The 20,836-nt window shown below is 41.1% G+C and overlaps 1 protein-coding gene across 4 annotated transcripts; it reads left to right on the top strand.

Annotated features, from left to right (window-relative positions):
• Positions 1–920: 920 nt before the first annotated feature.
• Positions 921–20,379, top strand: LOC104587812 (uncharacterized). Of its 4 annotated transcripts, none has more exons than XM_088896370.1 (9): positions 921–1,418; positions 2,234–2,698; positions 2,772–3,257; positions 13,165–13,641; positions 13,748–13,810; positions 17,049–17,114; positions 17,726–18,208; positions 18,327–18,422; positions 20,121–20,379. In XM_088896370.1, exons 1-9 carry the CDS (start codon positions 945–947, stop codon positions 20,226–20,228), a joined length of 2,718 nt encoding a protein of 905 aa, XP_088752496.1. In that variant the 5' UTR covers positions 921–944; the 3' UTR covers positions 20,229–20,379. The 4 variants fall into 4 exon arrangements, with proteins under 4 accessions (XP_088752496.1, XP_088752495.1, XP_088752494.1 ...); XM_088896369.1 differs by having other exon boundaries at positions 17,046–17,114; XM_088896368.1 differs by having other exon boundaries at positions 13,733–13,810.
• Positions 20,380–20,836: the final 457 nt, after the last annotated feature.

Here is a 20,836-nt window from a genome sequence, read left to right as displayed (position 1 = left end):
ATCATCTATGACTGTGAATGCTATAAACAGTGTAATTTTTGCATCAGGTAGGAGATGCATATCAAAGTGACAAATAGATGCCCTTAAAACAAGCAAGTTGAAATCCAAAATTATCTTGAATATATAAGTATTTAATCAATCAGCGATGACCTGTGACCCTGTGACCAGACTAGGTATTTTGGTCATTGAAAAAAGGATGAAAAAGATGTGTTCATAAATAAGGGGCCATAGCAATTAAGGCTATGTTTGGTTTGAAGGAAAAAGTAGGGAAAGGAAAGAAAACCTTTATAAACATTGTATGGATTTCTCTACCTTTTCCTTTCTTTTCTTACCTTTTCCTTCAAACCAAACATAGCCTTAGGGTCACCATCCTCCGGTTTCCGATCAATGGTCCCAGGAATCCCGACTTAATCCATCTTTCCCATCGTAAATTATATTAACTGAAATGGTTAGGTCTGATCCAGGATAACTCATTAATTTAATTTAGTAAGGCCAGGTCAATGAGTATCCATTTGTAATAATCAATTGCAGAATTCTTATATAAGTCCCAATAGTTTAGTGGCTCTGTTTTGTTGTGATTTGCAGTATTCGTAGTTTTCTGTTTGTTTGTTCGAATCAAGTTTTCTGTTCAACAAAACAATAAAAGAACCCACTAATAATTAATTTACTTCATTTTTTAAGCTTCAAACTCACCTAAATAAGGGATCTTTTCATTAACCAGATTGCATTATGAGATGAAAAAAAATCACTAAAACAAGGCATTAGTTCATTAAGGCTTGGATGACGATGCTGATGATGCAACCAACACTTGATTGAGTCAATACCTCTTAGTTTCTTATATATATTGATTTAATTTTATTTTAAGTTGACCTAACAACTCTCAAGTCCTTAAAGTTTTACAACTTCTCTCCCATATTGATGATTGTACACTGAAACCGAGATAGATGGAGGAAGTCCGAGCTGCTGCTTTAGCGGCCTACAGTGACTATTCGAGCGAGGAAAAGAATCTGGTAGTTGAGGCCTTCAAATCCTTAGCTTCTTACAAAGATGGCAAAGCCAGCTGCAAAGAGTTAGCAGATTTGTTCTCTGAATCCAGAAGCCAGCGAAAGGAAGAAATTTTCGCCGGAGTAGACCGAGATGGAGATGGGTATCTGAATCTCTACGATTTCATCACCCTGGCTTACACGTTCTACGGGACGTTCAGTTGTGACGAGTGTGGAGACAGAAACATGGTAACAAAGGGCATGTCTTACTCCTGTGTCGAATGCATCGATTTGAGGAACTCCAACGACGACAATCGTTCGTACAATCTTTGCGTCACATGTTATAAAAGTAAGCAATTCAGCCACCATCACTCTTTCTTCTTGGATAACTACCTGCAGTTGCAGAAGAGGAATCAGATGGCAAAGAAACTCAAGGTAAATATTATTGATTACACCAGACCCCATCTATCCATCTTTTTCTCTTTCTTTTCTCTCCAAAGAAGAGGGGGCACCTGCAGCTTTACGTTCGTCGAGAACGACGAAATAAGAAGAAAATTAAGAAGAATGGAGAAGGAAGTGGAATCTGGAGTTGTTTTTTCCAACTCTCTTTGTATCTTTTTTAATGCAAAACAATTAAGTCGGCTTTTCTTTGAAAAACAATATATGTTTTTTAAACCATCAAAATAACAAATTAAATAAAATTTAATAATAGTGCATAAATTATATGATTTATAGAACATGATATTAAATAACCAGTTTTTTTATTTAATAGAACATATATTTTTTAACCAATTTTAATACCAAATTTGATAATAGTGTATAAGTTCAAGAACATATATAATTTTTTATTTCAGTTTTGAAAATGAAAAATACACACATATAACCAAGAATATGTTTTCTATGTTTTTGTTTTAAAAACTAATTTTATTTACAAACCAGTTGGTTTTGTCTTGTTTTTGGAACTAGAAAAACAAAAGAAAAAAAGAAAAAATCAATTAATATTGGAAAGCACCCTCTTATTTGTTTTGAATTATTTTAGTAATATTTTTTATATATCCAGTTTTTATCTCTCCTACCTGTCATATAATGAAACTAGATCTTCATGGGGAAGTGATTGCTCTGGAAAAACTTTGTAATTTTGGTAGCTAATATTGTCTTTACCCTGCAACAATTTGATAGAAAATAAGGAATAATTTCTTATCATTTCTCGACAATTCTTTGTTGGTTTTACTTCAATCTTTGAAACCCAGGATAGAAAAAAAAGCAGAGAGTCACACGAAGCCTTAGAAGCTGCCTTGGCATATTATGATGCATGTTCAAATGAGGAAAAGGAGCTATTAGAGAAAGGATTCATGCAACTTGATTTTGACAACGACGGAAGAGTTAGCTCTAAAGATTTTAATGCCTCTCCATTTGCCAATTCAGGACGGGGAATCAAATTGTTGGATAATTATTATATGGATTTCAAGACTTTCATTAAAAGTATATACAGAAGAGATTCGAAGGGTTGTTGCGAGCACTGCAATCTTTATATAGACGGCATGTTTTACTCTTGCGTAGAATGCTTCGACAGGTGGGATTCCAGTGGCAAGCACTGTCGCTATGATCTCTGTGTCAACTGCTATCGCACTCGGAAATTCGTCCACCCACACTCTTCATTCTTCGATAACTATGTTCTTCTGGAGAAGAGAAATTTGGCTTTAAAAGAATACAAGGTAAATTCACAAGATATTGTTACCATTAAACAAAACTTCTCTCTTTTCTACCCTGTAACAATTTCCCATACAGGAGAAGGAGAAGAGGAGAGAGGAGGAGGAAATCCGTGGCCCTGCTATGACAGACTACAAGAACTGTTCAGACGAGAGGAAGGAAGCAAGGATGAAGACTTTCAGAGACCTCGATTCCAACAGTGATGGCAAAATCAGTTATGAAGAATTGAAAGCTTTTCTCTCTGAGGAAGGATATACGGGTCAGAAATTTAAATCTCTTGCTGAGCTAGACAAAGATGGTGATGGATATCTTGATCAATGGGATTTCAATGTGCTTCAGTACATGATTGACAAAAGGGTTTCTTGTAAGGTCTGTGGACTGTTTATAAAGGGCTTGTGCTACAGCTGTGCTGAATGCATGAACAAGTGGATCTCCAAGAGCGGTGATAACTATTATGTCTGTCCTGCTTGTTATCACTCTGGGAAATTTGTCCATGAACACTCCACCTTCTGGGATAACTATGAGATGCTTTGGAATAGAATGCAGGCTGCAAGAAATGAGGAGGTAAATTTCTTATAATGGGTTCTTAATTTCGGTTTTCTTTTCCCTTTTCCTATGTATAGTTGGTATGGAAAATATATAGGATGAAGTGATTCACTCATGGGATTCACTGATTCAGAACAAACCTTGGGTTGTAGAAACTGCGATATAATCCTAAAAGTTTACATTTAAGAATGGTGAGCATGAGAAGAACCAAAGAAGTGAAGGATGGAAACCCTACTTTTCCATCTTCTCGTCTTCAAGGGACAATTCATTCTCACCATTGTACTGTCAAATACTGGTTGACCATATTTCTTAGCACAACAAATAACAAATTAGCTCTTCTTGTGCTTTGTTACTTCTCTTTCTCCTGGACTAATGGCTATTATCATAGGTAGAATAACTCGTGACAAGCGAGTTATTCATGTCTAGCATGAATTGAACTGAATTTGAGCTCATGTTTCTAGCTTGAATTGAGCTTGAGCCCATATTTGAACCTCATGTATTTTCTATCAAATTAAGCTTAAATAGCCAAATATTCACCTCAACTTTCTCAAATTCACCCTTAATATAGGTGCTAAGCCTAGCCTATGATACCCTACTAGCAATTAAGGGTGCAAGTCATAGGTCCGTTAATGTCAATCCTAATCCAACTTGAGCTACGAAAGCCCCAACCCAAAGTTTTGTAGTTGGGTTTGGGTTGGCTTAACTTATCTACTTCCTTCTGGCCAAATGTTCCTACTTCCTGGATCTTGGATTTGTGGTGGAGACCAGTTCAGTTTTAGCATTATTACATGTAAAGGACATGGTCATGCTTTTGATATTTTGACTATAAACTTATAATTGTTCACATACATATGTGCATGTAGACATGGATACATATATATATACATACATTTGTGGATGCATAGTCAGACATACTGCATACACAAATAAATATAGTACACACGTACATAAATAAATGTGTATATAGGCTCCATTTCATTCGTAGTCGGAAATGAACTAAAATCCTTAGAATCAGAATTTGAATGGTCTATCCCCATAGTTTATATGGTTAAGACAAGAATTGGGATGGGTTAGAATTAACTGGAATGGAATTTCATTCCCAAAGGAGAGGGAATGACCATTTACAAATAAATATAGTACACACGTACATAAATAAATGTGTATATAGGCTCCATTTGATTCGTAGTCGAAATCCAAACTAAAATCCTTAGAATCAGAATTTGAATGGTCTATCCCCATAGTTTATATGGTTAAGACAAGAATTGGGATGAAAATTAGAATTAACTGGAATGGAATTTTATTCCCAAGAGAGGGAATGACCATTTCTTATATGCGGGGATGGCATTCTACCATAAATGGGAATGGGATTCCAATTCCATCCAACCAAATAGTCGAAATTAGAATAAGACATTCGCATTCCGATTACAGACCCCTATTCCTGTAAACCAAGCAAGCCCAAAATATTTATACATATATACAAACATGAAGCTCAGTTGGGTTTCGGTTGCGTCGAGTTGGCCAAGGCCTAAGCCATAATCAACCAGAAGTTTAGTTATGTCCATACTTACGAACCCAAACTTAATTTATTTTTGGCTTGGATTCAGGCTAACTTGTCTCAAGTTGCAGCCCTTTTGGTAATACTCTCCTAGATTATAACCAATGCTTTCAATCCATTGTTGATTAGCCGGGCTTAAAAAAGAACAACATTAACCCATATGTGGTCGGCACTCCATTAATTCATTCACAATTCCAATATTGATGCATTTTATTTGCTGTAGTCTTGTTGTTAGGGCACTTTTATTTGTTATCCCTTATTGGTCATCTTTGGTTATGGGAAATGTTTGTCGGTCAAATGTTTGAGTTTTTATTTATCTAGGATATGGTTTTCATAGAAAAGAGATCAATTCCACGTATAGTTGGTCAATGACTTTTTATTATATCTAGGTTGCAAACACTGATGTTTAGTTTACCAAGATTTCTAGATCTTGTGAATGGATCATTATTTGTTTAATTATTTATTTACTTGGTTGATTATATGACGAATATGAGTTATTAAGACCGTATTATGTCATGTCAAACAAAAAGGGCCTGTTTCAATAAACGAAACGAGTTATATGGATCGTGTTGTGTTACTTGTGTAATAAACAGGTCGCATTCATGTTTAAAAACTTAATATGATTAATTAATCGTTTTCGTATTTGTGTAATTGTGTCAATCCATATATCAGAATACTCTTCTCTTAACACAACTTCCAACAGAAGATGAGACGACCAATTGCCATCCTAATGGAGCTACAGAACAAGGGGTATTCCATGCCCTTTTAGTAGGATTTCATCCGAAGTCTCCAAGTCTTCAACACAATCAGTCACTGAGAAAACTTATTGTTGCCGTGTGAGTTGGTCGAGGGCAATAAAGTAAATTTATTTCAGATTTTGAACGTTAGTCGAAGACCTCGGGGTTTCGGAAGAGGTTGATCGAAGCCGAGGACAGAAAATTGAGGTGAATTATTTCTTCCGAGGACTATGGTAGCTGAAGACTGCAAGTCGAGGCGAAGTCCCTGGTGACCTGAGATACTACCAGACAGGGAGTGCCAGAGACCTCGGGGTGGATACCCGAGGCAGAGGTTCCGATGCTCAAATTAGTACAAGGTGTGAAGAAGGGGAGAGTGCAAAAGTGCTCCTAGAGAGAGTCCTTGGATGCACCAGATCTCCCTGAATTAATGCTAGGTAGACAATGTGGGTGTAGGAAGTAAATGAGTGAGTGATGTTGGAGTTACTTTGTTCCAGCCCCTTTTAAGGGGTAGTTACCTCTTATTTATACTTGAGCGTGTTGGTGGTAGGTGAAGATGAATGCCCCAGATGAAATCCGTACGAGGTTAGACTGCAGTCCCCGGCGGGTGCACCAAACAGCTATGTGATTGGCTCCGTACGGAGGCAGTAGGGCTCCCTCATTGTTGCTGACGCTAACAGGCGTTAGTGGGTTGGGCCTCCCAGCCCTATGTGGGTTAGGCCAAGCTAACCCACATCACTTGCCCCCCCCCACTCCCGAGGCCGAGGTGAGGCCTCGGCTTCTGCCCGTAATGAGGGTAGTAATTGAAGTAAGGCTTCAGATTCGGTCGATGCGAGTAGTGGTCGTTATGCCTTTGGATTCGTCAACCGAGGGAAATCCTGCAGTGGCATCGTTTTCGCTATTTGTGTCATCCCTCTTCGATTTGGAAGCGCGAGCAATATGGATGCCTCGGCTTGGTGGGGGTGTTCTGTATCATGCACGGGCAAGTCACGTTAGCGGGGCTATCGTGCAAGGGACGGTCATCCCAGGAGTCCTGTGTTTGCCGGGTTGAATGGTCCGCCCAGTGGTCCATGATGAGCGGGACTTTTGGTTCGCTCGGCGGGTTGTAGCGGACGATCTTCATGGTCCACTCGGTGTCATTTCTCCTTCCGAGGGCATGCGCTAGGAGGTGGGGTGAGACTGGTTCGCAGAAGCGGGGGGCTCCCTCATTCGTTGGATCTGCGTTGATCTGAACCGTTGCTTTGGGTTCGTTTCGTCTTCCGAGGGCCTGCGCTAGGGGGCTCCCACATCCGTTAGATCTGCATTGATCTGAACCGTTGCTTTGGGCATCGTTTCGTCTTCCGAGGGTCTGTGCCAGGTGGCGCGTCACAATTGGATGGTAGGAGCGGATTAGTTTCAGCCATCAGATTTAGAGAAATCTAGGCCGTTCATTTTCCTTTAAATAGGGGCCCTAGCAGTGACTTTCTTCTCCATTTGAACCTAGATTCCCTTGCTCTCGAGTGAACACAGCTCCCCAACTCTTAATTCCCCATAACTTTTTTACTTCTCCCCTTTTTCGGGACATTTCACCCTCTTTTAGGTAATCTTAACATGTCGTTTTCAGATTCTGGTCCCGAGTGCCATGAACTCCCGAACATCTTGGGAGGGAGCTCTCCTGCAACCCCCTCTCCCTTGTCTTCTCTAGGTTCTTTTGCTATAGCCTCCCTTCGATGGGAGGTGGCCATTTTGAGGGAGAGGTTAACCTCGGAGGGTGCCAAGGGCAGTTACCGGGGAAAGGACTCTCCCCATGAAAGCACCGCCTCGGTGTCGCCGAGGGAGCCCGAGGGATCTCCTCTCCCCAAGGACGATGCTGTGGAACTCGTCGCCGGACCACTAGGAGGGAGTGTTGCCCAAAGGGTGTCTGACACTAGTGTCCCACGTTCGGAGTTTGACAGCTCCTTAGACGTGTGCCAAGTCAAATCCTTGGTGAAGGGGTTCCACATGCCCCGATCTTATAGCCTGAGGGACCCCGACATGGGCGATAGGCTGTTGGCTCCCGAGGGGGGAGAAATCTGTATCTACCAGCATTTTTTAGAGTCTGGCCTTAGGTTTCCCCTCCCAACCTTAATATCTGAACTGCTAGAGTGGTATAGTATCACTATCAGCCAGCTCGTACCCAATGCCCTTAGGACCATCGTGGCAATGATGGTGTGGTCTCGGCTCAGGGGCGTGGAGTTAACGTTAAGACTATTCTGCGCCATGTTCGTGCTGAGGAAGCATGCTTCCGAGGCCAACATTTATTACTGCCACCCAAGGAGAGGGAAGCCAGTGCACAACCCCTCGTCCGTTCACGGGTGGAAGGATAAGTTCTTCTACCTCTCCTGCCCTGAGGGCTGGCGCTTCAGGTCCAACTGGGGGGAGGACTGCGTCATCGTCAAGAGATGTTCCCCACCACTCCAAGATGAAAAGGCTGTAGTAGTAGCTCACCAGCTTGTGATGGGGACATTCCAAGCGAAGCTATTGGTGGAGAAGGAGGTCCCCATAGTCTTCGCTGGGATTAGCCCAGCCCCCCCTCGATAGGAGAGGTTTTGTGGTCAGTGTGTCTTCCACGTTCTTTTCTTTTTTGCTAATGTGCTAACTACTTTCATTTGTTGTTTCACAGAAGTGCTAATGGATGCCAAGGAACACTTGTTTGCAAAGGCCCGGGCGAAGTAGGCCAGGAAGAAGGCCGGAGAACAAATGCCGAAGAGGCCCGACGATGAAGTTGCCCCCTGCCCTGGTGAAGGGGGGAGATTCGTAGGTACCCACCAAGGGGAAGCAGTCGATGGTGGCACCGAAGAGGATGATTGAGGCACCGAAGAAGGCCACCACCGGGGGAGAGGCGTAGAAGAAGCCTGCCACCGGAGAAGAGCGCCGAAGAGGCGCCAAAGAGGCCCACAGAGGGGCCTGAGATGGGAAAGAAGAGGCCCGCTGCTGACATGCCGAGGGAGGAGCCCTCGCGGAAGCTTGCCAACACGGATAGGTAGGCCGAGGAGGTGGTGCAAAGGTCCACACCTAGAGAGCGCCCATCCAGGCCTTTGGCAGCCCTCATCAATACAATGTGTCTTCGAGAGGACCAAAGGGGCTGGTAAGACTTTTCGCCCCCAATGGCAGCTCCGAGAGGGGAACTCCATCCGTGACAAGGGAGTCAGCCAGGAGCTGGTTAGCGGATCCATCCTGCCGAGGGATCTCTACCGCCTTCTACAAAGCGACCCCAAGTCCATTTACGACGAGGGCCTATACCATTTGGCCAATTTAAGACATTCTTCAATATTTCATTATGTATATATTTTTATTTTTTATTTTCACTGATCGGTTTTGTGGAAGGCCTGTCTACACTTCCTCGGTTTGGGGAACCGAACAAGGCTGGCCATGGGTCACGCCATCAAGGCTGAGAAAGAGAAGAAAGCCGCTGAGGAGAAGCTCTAAAGGGAAAGGGAGAAGCTCTAGAAGGCAATCGCCGCCACTGAGGAGAAGCACCAGAAATTCTGAAAGGCGCTTTTAGACGAACAATTGCTACGGGTTTGTTTGAGGCTCAACTGAAGGAGGCGTGGCAAGGGCTCTCCAAAGAGTAAATTGAGTGGGTGCGGCTGAAGAGCATCGTCACGAAAGCGAAGAGACGAGTTGCCGAGGCTGAAAAGAGAGCTGTCGAGGCGGAAGCGAAAGCTGCCGAAGCCCTAGCTTCAGTAGAGGAGTCAAAGAAGGCAGCGGTCGAGGCAGTGGAGGTGTACAAGAAGTCTTCCGACTTCCAGGATGCGTTGGCGGAGTATGCTTCATCGTCCTACCTTGACGGTATTGAAGATACCAAGAAGGCACTCCTACTGGTGTTGCCAAATTTTGATGTCGAGGGACTGCAAGTGATCCCTAACGCTCCTGTCGAGGCCCAACTAGAGGAAGACGTCGTTCCCTCTCCTGCCAATGACGAGGCGCAGGCGTAGACTTCACCCCCCCTTCTTTTTTGTTCTATTGTTGTAATACTTGCCATCTATTTTGCTGCTTTTTTTGTTTTTTTTAAGGCAATACAAAATTTTGTAAAGGCTATATAAGACCAACAATGAATAGTGAATGAAGCCATTTTTTGTGTATGCTGTGTTTCGTGCATGTTGTCTTTTCCATTTTCTCATTTTTTTTGTGAGAGGTCCTTGCCCCTCTGAAAGGTTGAAACCACGATACACAAGGCACACACGATCCAGTCATAGTATTTGTTTATTTGCACGCTTGTCTCGGGTTGTTGGGATATTGGAACCAAAGTGGAGTCATACGTCCGAGGCGGGGCTCGCCTGGCTTCTAGATCCCGTGCTATCCCAGGCCAGGCCGAAGAGACCTGGCACCCTGACCGAGGTCTAGGGCCGAGGTACTTGGGTGGATGAAGAGCCATGGCGGATTAGCACCCTCGAGGTGCAACTCCCTTGACTCGTTCTTACCAAGTGTTTTCTCGAGGGTGACTGAGGCATCCCACCGGCGAAGCCGAGGGCTCTGTCTCATTATTTTCTTTACGCTAAGTGCAGATAGACGAGGGATCAGTCATACGTCTGAGGCTGGGCTCGCCTGGCTTCTAGATCCCGTGCTATCCCAGGCCAGGCCGAAGAGACCTGGCACCCTGACCGAGGTCTAGGGCCGAGGTACTTGGGTGGATGAAGAGCCACGGCGGATTAGCACCTTCGAGGTGCAACTCCCTTGACTCGTTCTTACCAAGTGTTTTCTCGAGGGTGACTGAGGCATCCCACCGGCGAAGCCGAGGGCTCTGTCTCATTATTTTCTTTACGCTAAGTGCAGATAGACGAGGGATCACCACGCTCCGAGGTGACAAGGTGACGAGGTGAGGTGAAGAGGAACTTTGCTTCATTCATTCATTCATTACTTTCATCAAAAAATTACATTCATCTGTAGTACATCCGGAGGTTCTCCAAGTTCCACGTCCAAAGGACGGGTCTCCCATCTAAGTTTTCCAGCCGAAATGTACCAGGGCTGAGAGCTTGCTTAATCCGGTAGGGGCCTTCCCAATTGGGGCCCAATTTTCCTACTCTAGGTTCGGAAACCATGACCTTCCTAAGGACAAGGTCTCATTCTCTATAGTGCCTTTCTTTCACTCTGGAATTGTAGTAGTGGGCCACTCACTGTTGATAGGCAGTCATCCTAATTTGTGCTTGTTCTCGGGTTTCTTACAGTAGGTTTAAATTTGCTTTTAGCGCTTCGTCATTCTCGGCTTCGGTATACCCTTGGATTCGATGCGTTGGTTGGCCAATCTCACTGGTATCACTGCTTCCGTGTTGTAGGTCAGGCCGAAAGGGGTTTCTCCCGTCGTTGTCCGAGGTGTGGTTCGGTATGCCCAAACGACACTGTGTAGTTCATCGACTCACAGGCCTTTAGCTCTATCCAACCTGGTCTTTAGTTCATCCAGGATGGTTCTGCTCGTGACCTCGGCCAGGTCGTTCGTCTGGGGGTAGCCCACCGAGGTGTATTGTTGCTTGATGCCGAGGAAGGTGCACCATTCTCGGAACTTAGTGCCATCGAACTGTTTTCCATTGTCCTTGACCAGCATGTGGGGGAGGTCGAAGTGGCAAATAATGTTCTTCCAAAAGAAGTTCTGAATTGCCCGCATAGTGATAGTGGCTAGGGGTTCGGCCTCCACCCATTTAGTGAAGTAATCCACAACAACGACGAGGTACTTCATACTTCCCATTGCCTGAGGGAAGGACCCGAGAAGGTCCATCTCCCATTTGGCAAAGGGCCAAGGGCTGCTGAGGGCCGAAAGGGTGGTGGCTAGTTGATGGCAAAGGTTGGCATGTCTCTGACACTGATCACATTTCCGCACCAGCTCGGCCGCATCTTTGTGAAGTGTCAGCCAGAAGTATCCTTGCCTTAATGTTTTCTGGGCTAGGGTCTGGCCGCCGAGGCGATTGCCGCAGATGCCTTCGTGAATTTCTCGGAGCACATACTCACCCTCCTCCTTGCCGAGGCAATGGAGGTAAGGCAAGGTGAAGGACCTCCTATACAATTTTCCTTCTAGCAAAGTGTAGTGCGTTGCCTGTCGTCAAAGTTTTTGGGCTTCGTTCCTATCATCGGGCAGCTTTCCCGTCAGTAGGAAGTCGATGATAGGATCCATCTAAGACGGTTTGACCTCTACGGGTAGGATTTGGATGTCCACTATGGGGGGTCGAGCTAATCTTTCCACGTGCACAATGCAGCCGAGGGCCACATCCGAGGTGCTCGCCAATTTGGAGAGGGCGTCGGCTCGGGAGTTCTCGGCTTGTGGGACTAAAGTTTGAAAACGACATGTTAATGTTAAGATTACCTAAAAGAGGGTGAAATGTCCCGAAGAAGGGGAGAAGTAAAAAAGTTCTGGAGAATTGAGAGTTGGGGAGTTGCGTTCACTCGAGAGCCAGGGCCCCTATTTAAAGAAAAATGAATGGCTTGGATTTCTCTAAATCTGATGGCTGAAACTAATCCGCTCCTACCATCCAATTGTGACACGCCACCTAGCGCAAGTCCTCGGAAGATGAAACGATGCCCAAAGCAACGGTTCAAATTGATGCAGATCCAACGGATGCAGGAGCCCCCTAGCACAGACCCTCGGAAGATGAAACGATGCCCAAAGCAATGGTTCCTATCGACCCAGATCCAACGGATGCGGGAGCCTCGCGCTTTAAGAACCATGAAGCCCAAACTTGGAACACGAGCGTGCTGGCAAATTACTCCACCTGACCCTCGCAAATTACTCCACCTTGATATCCCCGCTCGGGTTACAAGCTGTCGCACCTTGATACCCCCGTACGGAGGCAGCAGGGCTCCTAACTATTGCTGACGCTAACAGGCGTTAGTATGTGGGCTGGGCCAAGGTAACCCCACATCACTCACCAACTGGGTCATGTAAAACCTTGCTTCCATTGGGAATCAAACACAAGACCTCCCTGGGTCATGTGTTAATCGAAATTGGATTTCAATCATAGCTGAGGAAGCTGAGAACAACTTGTCGAAGGCTAAGGGATTTGGCCAATTACAGGTGCTGGCTAAGGAATTTAAGTGGTGCAGGGGTAACACAAGATAACATTGGAGAAGTTGGAACATACGGTTTTCGTGTCTTTATGAATAACAAATTTCTTCGGGATGCAGGTGGTATTTTGAGTGCTGCGAAAGACTCAACAAAAGCAGAATAGGGTACAATCTGGACTGCTATTGGTTTTTCTTAGATTAAGGATGGAGATCTGTTGTTTTGCTTTCTGATTCTAGGAATGCGGTGGAAGCAGAATTGGGTACAATCTGGACTGCCATTGGTTTTGCTAAAAGTGAAGGATCTAGATTTGTTTTGTTTTCTGATTTCTAGATACTATAGTCTTGTTTAGACTGTCTAGATAAACTCCAATCACACTTATTATTTTTTGATCAATTGGTTAAGTTTATTTTTGTTCTTGGGACTATGAACTATGCCACGCAAACTATAGCTCAAAAGCCAAAGTTTTCTGTTTACTCTTGTATTTGGTGGTACTATATCCGCCTCTATGGCTTGAACTGTTTGTAGAAAAAAGCAATTTATGCTTCAAATCAGTTTTATTAAAAACATTCATAGAACAATTAGTTTTTACGTCTATCTAATGAATATTAAATAATTTATACACAGGACGAAAGGAGGAAGAAAGAGATGGATGAAATCAGAGTCGCTGCTGCTGCATATTATGAGAATTGTCCAAAAGGCGAAATCCAGGAAGTGGAGAAGACCTTTCGAGACCTAGATGCAGACAGTAAAGGCAAAGTAAGCTTTAAAGAGTTCGATGCCTTCTACTCTGCTACTGGGGTCACTGATGAACTCGTTTACTTAGACCGGGACGGCGATGGATATCTCGATCTCCAGGATGCAATTGTCTATTACTACATTGATAAGACGAGAGCTCGATGTCAAGTTTGCAAACATTTTATAAATGGTATGTACTATTCCTGCATTGAATGTTTCGGTCAGAAGGGAAGTTTTGGCGATCGTAAAACATATAATCTCTGCTTCTCCTGCTATCCCACTGGGAGACTGGACCACCCACACTTCTTCTTGGATAACTACACTTTTCTTCAGATGATACTCAGTGCACCCACAAATGAAAACAAGGTAAGATGGAGACTTTCTTCTTGGAACTAAATTAGATTTGGTTCGTGATTAAAGAAATAGTTATAGAGATCGAGTGGGACTCTATCAACAGATAGCTACACTACAGGAAGAGAACGAGGTATTTACCGAGGATATTGCAACAGTTGAATCCACCCAGACAGATAATTCGGTATGGTACTTTTAATTACTTGAAAATATTTGTATTTTCTTTGGAAGGTGATTTTTGTGGTATTTCTTTTGTTAGTTTAATCTCTAGGTGTTCCTGCATTTGTCTTTTGCTTCAAAATTTAATATCATTGGTGACATAATCATGGATTTGAAAGCAGGACGGAACCGGACGGTCGGACCGGTTGACCTGGGAACCGGTCAGGTAACCGGTTCTATTTCACCTTAAAACTAATTTTGACCAAAAACCGTTGATTTGGTCAGGGACCCAATGATCCGGGCGGTCAAACCATCAACCCATTGACCCAAACAATGTTTTTTGGTCATTTTTATTTTATTGTTTTATTTATTTATTTATTTTTTAAGTCAGAACAGGCCATCCGTTTGAACCAGATGGTCAGGCTGCTGTTCGACCCAGGAACCAGTCCCCAGAATGGTTCCGTGTCTGGTCCAGTTTTAAAATCCTTGAACATAGTTCTTTATTCTCAATCTGTGGTTTAAAACAATTGAATTGATTTTCATTTTATAGGTAAGATTAATTCAACAATCTCAACGGAAATTTTCTTATAGTTATTTAGTACTAGCAGGGACCCGTGCTTTGTTAAAACAACTTTAGGAAATAGAGCTAGGAGTGCAAGTTGGGTGTACCCAATTCAAGCCCAACCCGGTTCAATCAAAGCGTTTGCATACGTTGGGTTGGAGTTTTTGAACCTTAAGATGGGCTTGTGCCAAAAAAAAACTCAAGCCTAAAATAAACTCAAATTGGGCTTGGGTTGAGGTTTTAAGTTTGCCCAATTATATATATATATATATATATATATATATATATATATATATATATATATATATATTGCATCCAAACCCTCCCCGCACATGAAAATGCAAAACCCACCCCATATTCAAGAGTAGGGGTACGTTGGTTTTAAAACCCACATCTAATTTCCTATTATTTCTTGTTATATAAAAGCACTAAATAAGTAAAATAACATAAATAAACAACATAATTTTCAATTATTTGATTAAGATGTAAAAGAACACATTAACTATCAATTATCGTTTACATCTAATTCAAAATATTATTAAATTCAACACCTAGTACATAAAGCTTATAAGCTTTCCAACAAAATACAGGTTGAGGGGGTTGGGTGTAGCCTAATACCATACCCTACCCATAACGTACGGGCTGTAGAATCCCAAAACCCGACTCACCCCAAAACCCATCCTTCAAACAAAAAAACACGTCCCATCAAAGTGGGTAGGGGTGGATACTCACCGAATAGGGTAGAAATTGCAATCCCTAAGCTCGAGATAGTTAGTTAAGGTTGAGTTGGGCCTAGGTTGGCAAGCTCAAGCTTATCCTTGAATTGGGCCAAGCTTGAGCTTGAGGTTTGAGACTTAGGATTGGATTGACTGTCAATTTCACCCAACCCACTCAAGTTGCACCTGGTAGGGACCAGTGCGATGCACGAGCTTTGTTAAGCGAAAGCTAAACAATAAAAACATATAAGAGTAAACAGTTCTTTTATATTTTAACCTTTTAAATAATTAATAATTAGTTATATTTTATATACTACTTTTAATAATTTTTTACAATACAAAAATAATAATAATTAATTTCATCTAAGTTGTTCATCAAATCGGTGAAACTGATCAATACGCCCCAACTCGACTCGAGTTGGCTGGTTTTCTAGTATTTATGGTGGGTTTTAATTCAACAATTTCCCAACGTAATCAGGTCGGGTCAGTTTCGGTTTGGCAATTTGTAAATTGGCAAAAACCAAGCCGAACCGACCATTATTATCATTATTTTGTGTTTTTAATAAAATTTTTAAGGTTATTACATCATTTCATTATTTAATCTATTTTATTTGTTTTTAAATAACATTTAGTATTTAATTTTTTTTAATATTTATATTATTTAAAATATTTAAAATTAATTATTTACAATATTATTTATCTATTTAAATAATATCATTATTTATTTATTTCAATATTACTTATTTATTGAATTTCATAGTTCATTAAAATTTTAGTTATACTATTATTACATAATTTCGTAATTAATTTTGTAAAATATAAAATTATTATTAATTCAAATATCATGAAATCTATTATAACAATTTTCTACTTTTAATAAAATTTTTAAGTTTATTACATAATTTTTTCATTTTAACTATATAAAATTTAGTTATGTTAAGCATTTTGTTATTTAAATATTGAAATAAAATGTAAAATATTTAAAAATTTTCATTATTTAAATTTTATTTATTTTAAATTTATTACATAATATTAAATATTTTGTGATATAATATTTTTATATTTCTAATATTTAGTTATTGAAATTTTTAAGTAATGTTTTTAATTTTTAATTTTTAATTTTATTATTTGAATAATATTTAAATTTAATAATTCATAAAATTATACATTATGTTGTTAGTACATAATTTTTTTATGAATTTCAGAAAAGTATAAAATTATTAATAATATGAATATTATTATATCTATGACATTTTTTGTGTTTTTAATAAAATTTTAAATTTACTGAATTTCATTATAATATCTAAATAATTCTTAAATTTTTTAATTCAAACATTCTTTTGTTTGATATGGATGAAATGTGGGGGATACGATAAATAGGAATTAGAAATAATTTAGGAGAGAAACTCTCTACTAAATTAGAGTTAATTTAGGAGAGAAACTCTCTAATAAATTAGAGATAGTTTAGAAGATAATTAGGAATTATATATAATTTAGGAGATAAATAGGAAATACATAATTTAGGAGAAAGTGGGGATAGTGGTGCCACTAGATTAGATTAGACTTTGGGTTCGGATTTTAAGTATAGTTTTAGGAAGGGATATCTAAAGGGATAATATAGAGGAAAGAGGGATGGGCCAAGCTTGTTAAGATGTCAAAATGAGAGAGGGAGAAGGGAGTGATGAGGTGACTTCATGAGAGAGCAGAAAAGACTAAAATGAAGAGGGGCTGAGAGTTCTGAGTTGGGATAAGGAAGAAGTTTCAAGCCATGAAATTGGGAGGGGGGAAGGGTTTTTGATTCCACTAAATTCTACAAAATAAATTGCTTTTGTTTTCATGTCACAAACCCCTGGTAATCGAAGGACAGGCATATAATAATATTTTGTTTTCTGTATTTCCGCTTGGTAAGAGTATGAAAACTCATATTTCTTGTTTCCTCTTAATTTTGACTCATGTACAAACATTTTTGCATGGTAATATAGCAGGAAGAGAAAGATGCAGACCAAGAGGAAAATGCCATAGTACCATCTACTATTCGATCAAATTCTTTGGTATGTTTTTTTTTTTTTTTGACAAGTTAAATTCTTTTGCGTGGCTCTTCCCATTAATTCAAATTTCAAAGAAATTACTTTTGATATTCATCAAAATCCACTGGACCCTTCTGCATCAAGCTCAGCCCTGTTTGAGCGTAAACACACACATGTGCGTAGACCAGAACGTACTAGGCCCAAGATCAGCCTAAATCCAGTCCGAAGTCATACATTAAGCCTTGTTGTAGGCCCAAGCAGGCCCAGACTACTCAAAGCAAAACTTGGAACTGACAGAATCATGTTAAGGGAAATTAATTTTGAGCCACAGATCTCTCAGTCTTGGCTGAACCATTTGGGCACTATGCTCAATCCTAGAAAACCTAATGAAAGTTCAATTAACATTCATTCTTTTTATTTTAAATTTTTATTAAAAAGATTTAGTATTGAAAAATATGGGTAGCTTGAAGCAAAAGTGGTCTGTCAAACCTGCTGCACCAACCTGAACTCGCACTGCAGGACTGCACCTATGTACTAACCACTGATAGATGGAGCAGAAACACATTAGTTCATCAAGTTTTCAAAGATTTCAAAAATTGATTATTTATAACCTACACCCATAATTTGATGTACAGGAGAAAGAGACGAAAAATGAGATCGATGAGATCCGTGAGGCTGCAGCCATTTATTACAATAGTTGTTCAAATGAAGAAAAGCAGAGAGTTCTAAGTATGTTCGTAACCTTGGATACTAACAATGATGGAAAAGTGAGTTATGAAGAGTTTGAAGCCTTCCCTTCTAGTGTGGGTTTACTGAAGCCTGCAATCGAAGATTTCATGGAATTAGACAGGGATGGCGATGGATATCTTGATTATCAGGATGCAAAGGTGTTGTATTATATGGATTTGACTAGGGAGATATGTCAAGTGTGTAGACGTTTTATCAAGGGTATGTACTACACCTGCGTAGAGTGTTTCGATCACAAAGGACGTCTCGGTGAACGCAAGACCCATAGTCTCTGCCTTGCTTGCTATGACACCGGAAGAGTGAATCACCCACACGTATTCTTGGACAACTATGCTTTGCTTCGAACAAGAAGTCTGTCTGGGAAAGGAAAGGTAGCTTTTTAAACCCTTCATGAGAAAATATAAAATAAGAACTCTCATTTACTTGATCACTTTCCATTTTTCTAGTAGTAATATAGTTTTTCTTTTATTGAAATTTAATTATCAACAGAAAAGTATACAACAGGAGGAGGAGGAAGACGAGGTGGTGAAGGAAATTCAAATGGAAGAAAAGGACTTAAGATCCCCTGTTGCATCAGACTCCATGGTATGGTTTTTCTTAAACTTGGTTAAATGCCTAGCAAGTGAACCCAGATTTCCCACCTCACTTTCTCTATCGGCATCCTACCCACACCCACAGTACACTGCAGCTGCACATCTTACAAATACAAGATGGCTATGTGTGAAGGCAATACAAGGCGGGTAGGATGTAGGTTGAGTGAAGAGGAAATCTGGTTTGAGAGAGAGATCAGAAAGAGAGCTGCCTTATTACAAACATAGTCTCTCAACGAACCACTTAAGCTGTCAATTAAGTGAGGTCCTTGAATAGGTTTTATTCTCTAACATGCCCCCTCACATGAAACCCCATTGGGCTTGAAGCATGGACAGAACAGGCCCACCCATACATTGTGCTGAAGCTTAATTAATTATAATGGGGTGACGAGAATTGAACATTAGACCACTTGGTCAAAGTGGCTCTGATACCATCTCAAAGGACCATTGAAACCTAAAAGCATAGCTGTTACGTGAAGTCCTTGAATAGGTTTTATTCTCAAACATAGTTGATGTAGTGCGATTTGGTCACTCCTACCTGGCAGGGGCCTTGCTCCTATCTGGCAACGGATAGCACCTGAAAGGAGAAGGTGAAGGATTCCTGGGGAGCTTGCCCGGCGGGAACACTCCGATGCTTAAGTTAGAACTCAGTGAAAAGCTTAGAGAGTAATGACGAGCTAAGAGTGAAGATGCGCACTACTCGATTACCAAAAATTCAATTACCTTTTACCTTGGGGGTCGGAGCCCTTATATATTAATGCGCTACCAAATCGGGTGTAACCGCCTCTGATTCTCTGCTACAGTCATTATTCATCAGGCTGGATTTGATTGGCGCAGGTATCAGTCGCAAGGTACGGTCCTGTCACTTGAGAGACGTTATGCAGATCTGGCGTGCATGACGCCGCCTGATGTGAGACGTTGGCGTAGTCCTCTGGACTGGCAGGTGCTGCGCCGCCGGACAAGAGACGTGGGAGCAGTCTGACAAGCATGGTCTTGTCAGATAAGAAGTTTCCCGAAGGATCCGGGTTACTCAATAGCGAGTTCCTTTGTAGCGAGCTCCCTCATAGCGAGTTCTAATAGCGAGCTATCTTGCAGCAAGCCATTCTGTAGCGAGCTGTCTCGTGGCGAACTGTTCTATTGGAGTTTCAGTGAGCTCATTACGCTGAGTTGTGGTCAGGCTGTCATACTGAGCTGTCACTTACGTCGAATCATATCCATGTGTCCCTTAATTAGGAGGTCGGGTCAAGTCACCCTCCATCAATAATCATCTCTCTCTCAACCAGATTTACTGCCCACTACTCTCCACCCACACCCTACCCGGCTACCCGCCTTGAATTGCAGCCACACATCATCAGATTATATTATGAAATGTTGTGCGACTGCAGTGTACTGTGGATAGGATGCGGGTAGGGAGAGTGAGTAGTAATTCTGGGTTCATATCCATGTATCTATCTGTTCAAATGTGTCTCTTAGGCTTTACTTGTGTGTATGTAGAGGTTTCTCCCTAGCCTTCTCTTCCTTCTCCTACCTTTTCTTCCACATCAAATACAGCCCTATTGTTTTCATATTTATATTTACACTCATAACTAATAATATCTTTTATCCTTCCCTTCCATCCCATACTTTTCGTTTGAAATCAAATATTTTTGTTGACACTGATAAGTATAATAATATATTTTTATTTCTTTGTCAGACTTTAGAAAACAGTTCAATATTTGCAGCCATGGCGCAAGAAGTGGCGAAAAGTACAGCCGTGGAATTTTTGAAAGATGTTCTATTGAGCCGATGTTCTATTATGTAATTATCCACTTTTTTCTTTTTGTTGATACAGTATGCATGATGTGGTGCTTGAATGTACAGATGAAGAACTTGTACAAGAGAATAATGTACAGACCATATACAATTCAGACAGCAGGTTTCCTAGTCTGTGGTTTAATGAGTTGATTTTTTTATGTAGATTTGTCAAATTAAATATGGAGTTGATAAGTCTCTGAGTTTTCCAACTCCACGACCTCTGTTGATGGAAAACATTTGGGCCCGAAACACCTTTCTGAATGTAAATAAAACTAGTTTCATAGCGATTTTCTTATATTAGAAAATATGACTGAACATCGAATGGTGGAGGATCCCATGCATTCACTCCCTCATTATCATTCTGTTTCTCCCATTCTCTTTAGAAGTTGTTCACTATTAAATTGTGGGAGTACTGAGCTTCATTTGGATCGCCAAATTCCATTTTATTATCATCAATTTCACCAAGTAGATCATCATATTCTTTGTATTCATTCATTCTCCTCATCTTCTAGGTATATATCCTGGTCCTTCATTAGTTTCCTATTCTGGATATGAGTGAGGTCTCCATTTGGAAAGAGAACCTTCTTCTAGCAGGCATGTAAGAGGACTTTCCTT

Source organism: Nelumbo nucifera, chromosome 1 (genome assembly GCF_055504915.1).
Source record: "Nelumbo nucifera cultivar China Antique chromosome 1, China Antique-T2T, whole genome shotgun sequence".
Lineage (NCBI taxonomy): Eukaryota > Viridiplantae > Streptophyta > Magnoliopsida > Proteales > Nelumbonaceae > Nelumbo > Nelumbo nucifera.
Note: the sequence above shows the minus strand (reverse complement) of the source record. Positions and strands in the feature narration are given on the sequence as shown.

Coding starts and splice junctions, on each gene's coding strand:
- LOC104587812 (XM_010245541.2), top strand. CDS start 945: ATGGAGGAAGTCCGAGCTGCTGCTTTAGCGGCCTACAGTGACTATTCG. Junction 3,258..13,164: donor AGGCTGCAAGAAATGAGGAG/GTAAATTTCTTA, acceptor ATTTATACACAG/GACGAAAGGAGGAAGAAAGA. Junction 17,115..17,725: donor CTATTCGATCAAATTCTTTG/GTATGTTTTTTT, acceptor TTTGATGTACAG/GAGAAAGAGACGAAAAATGA.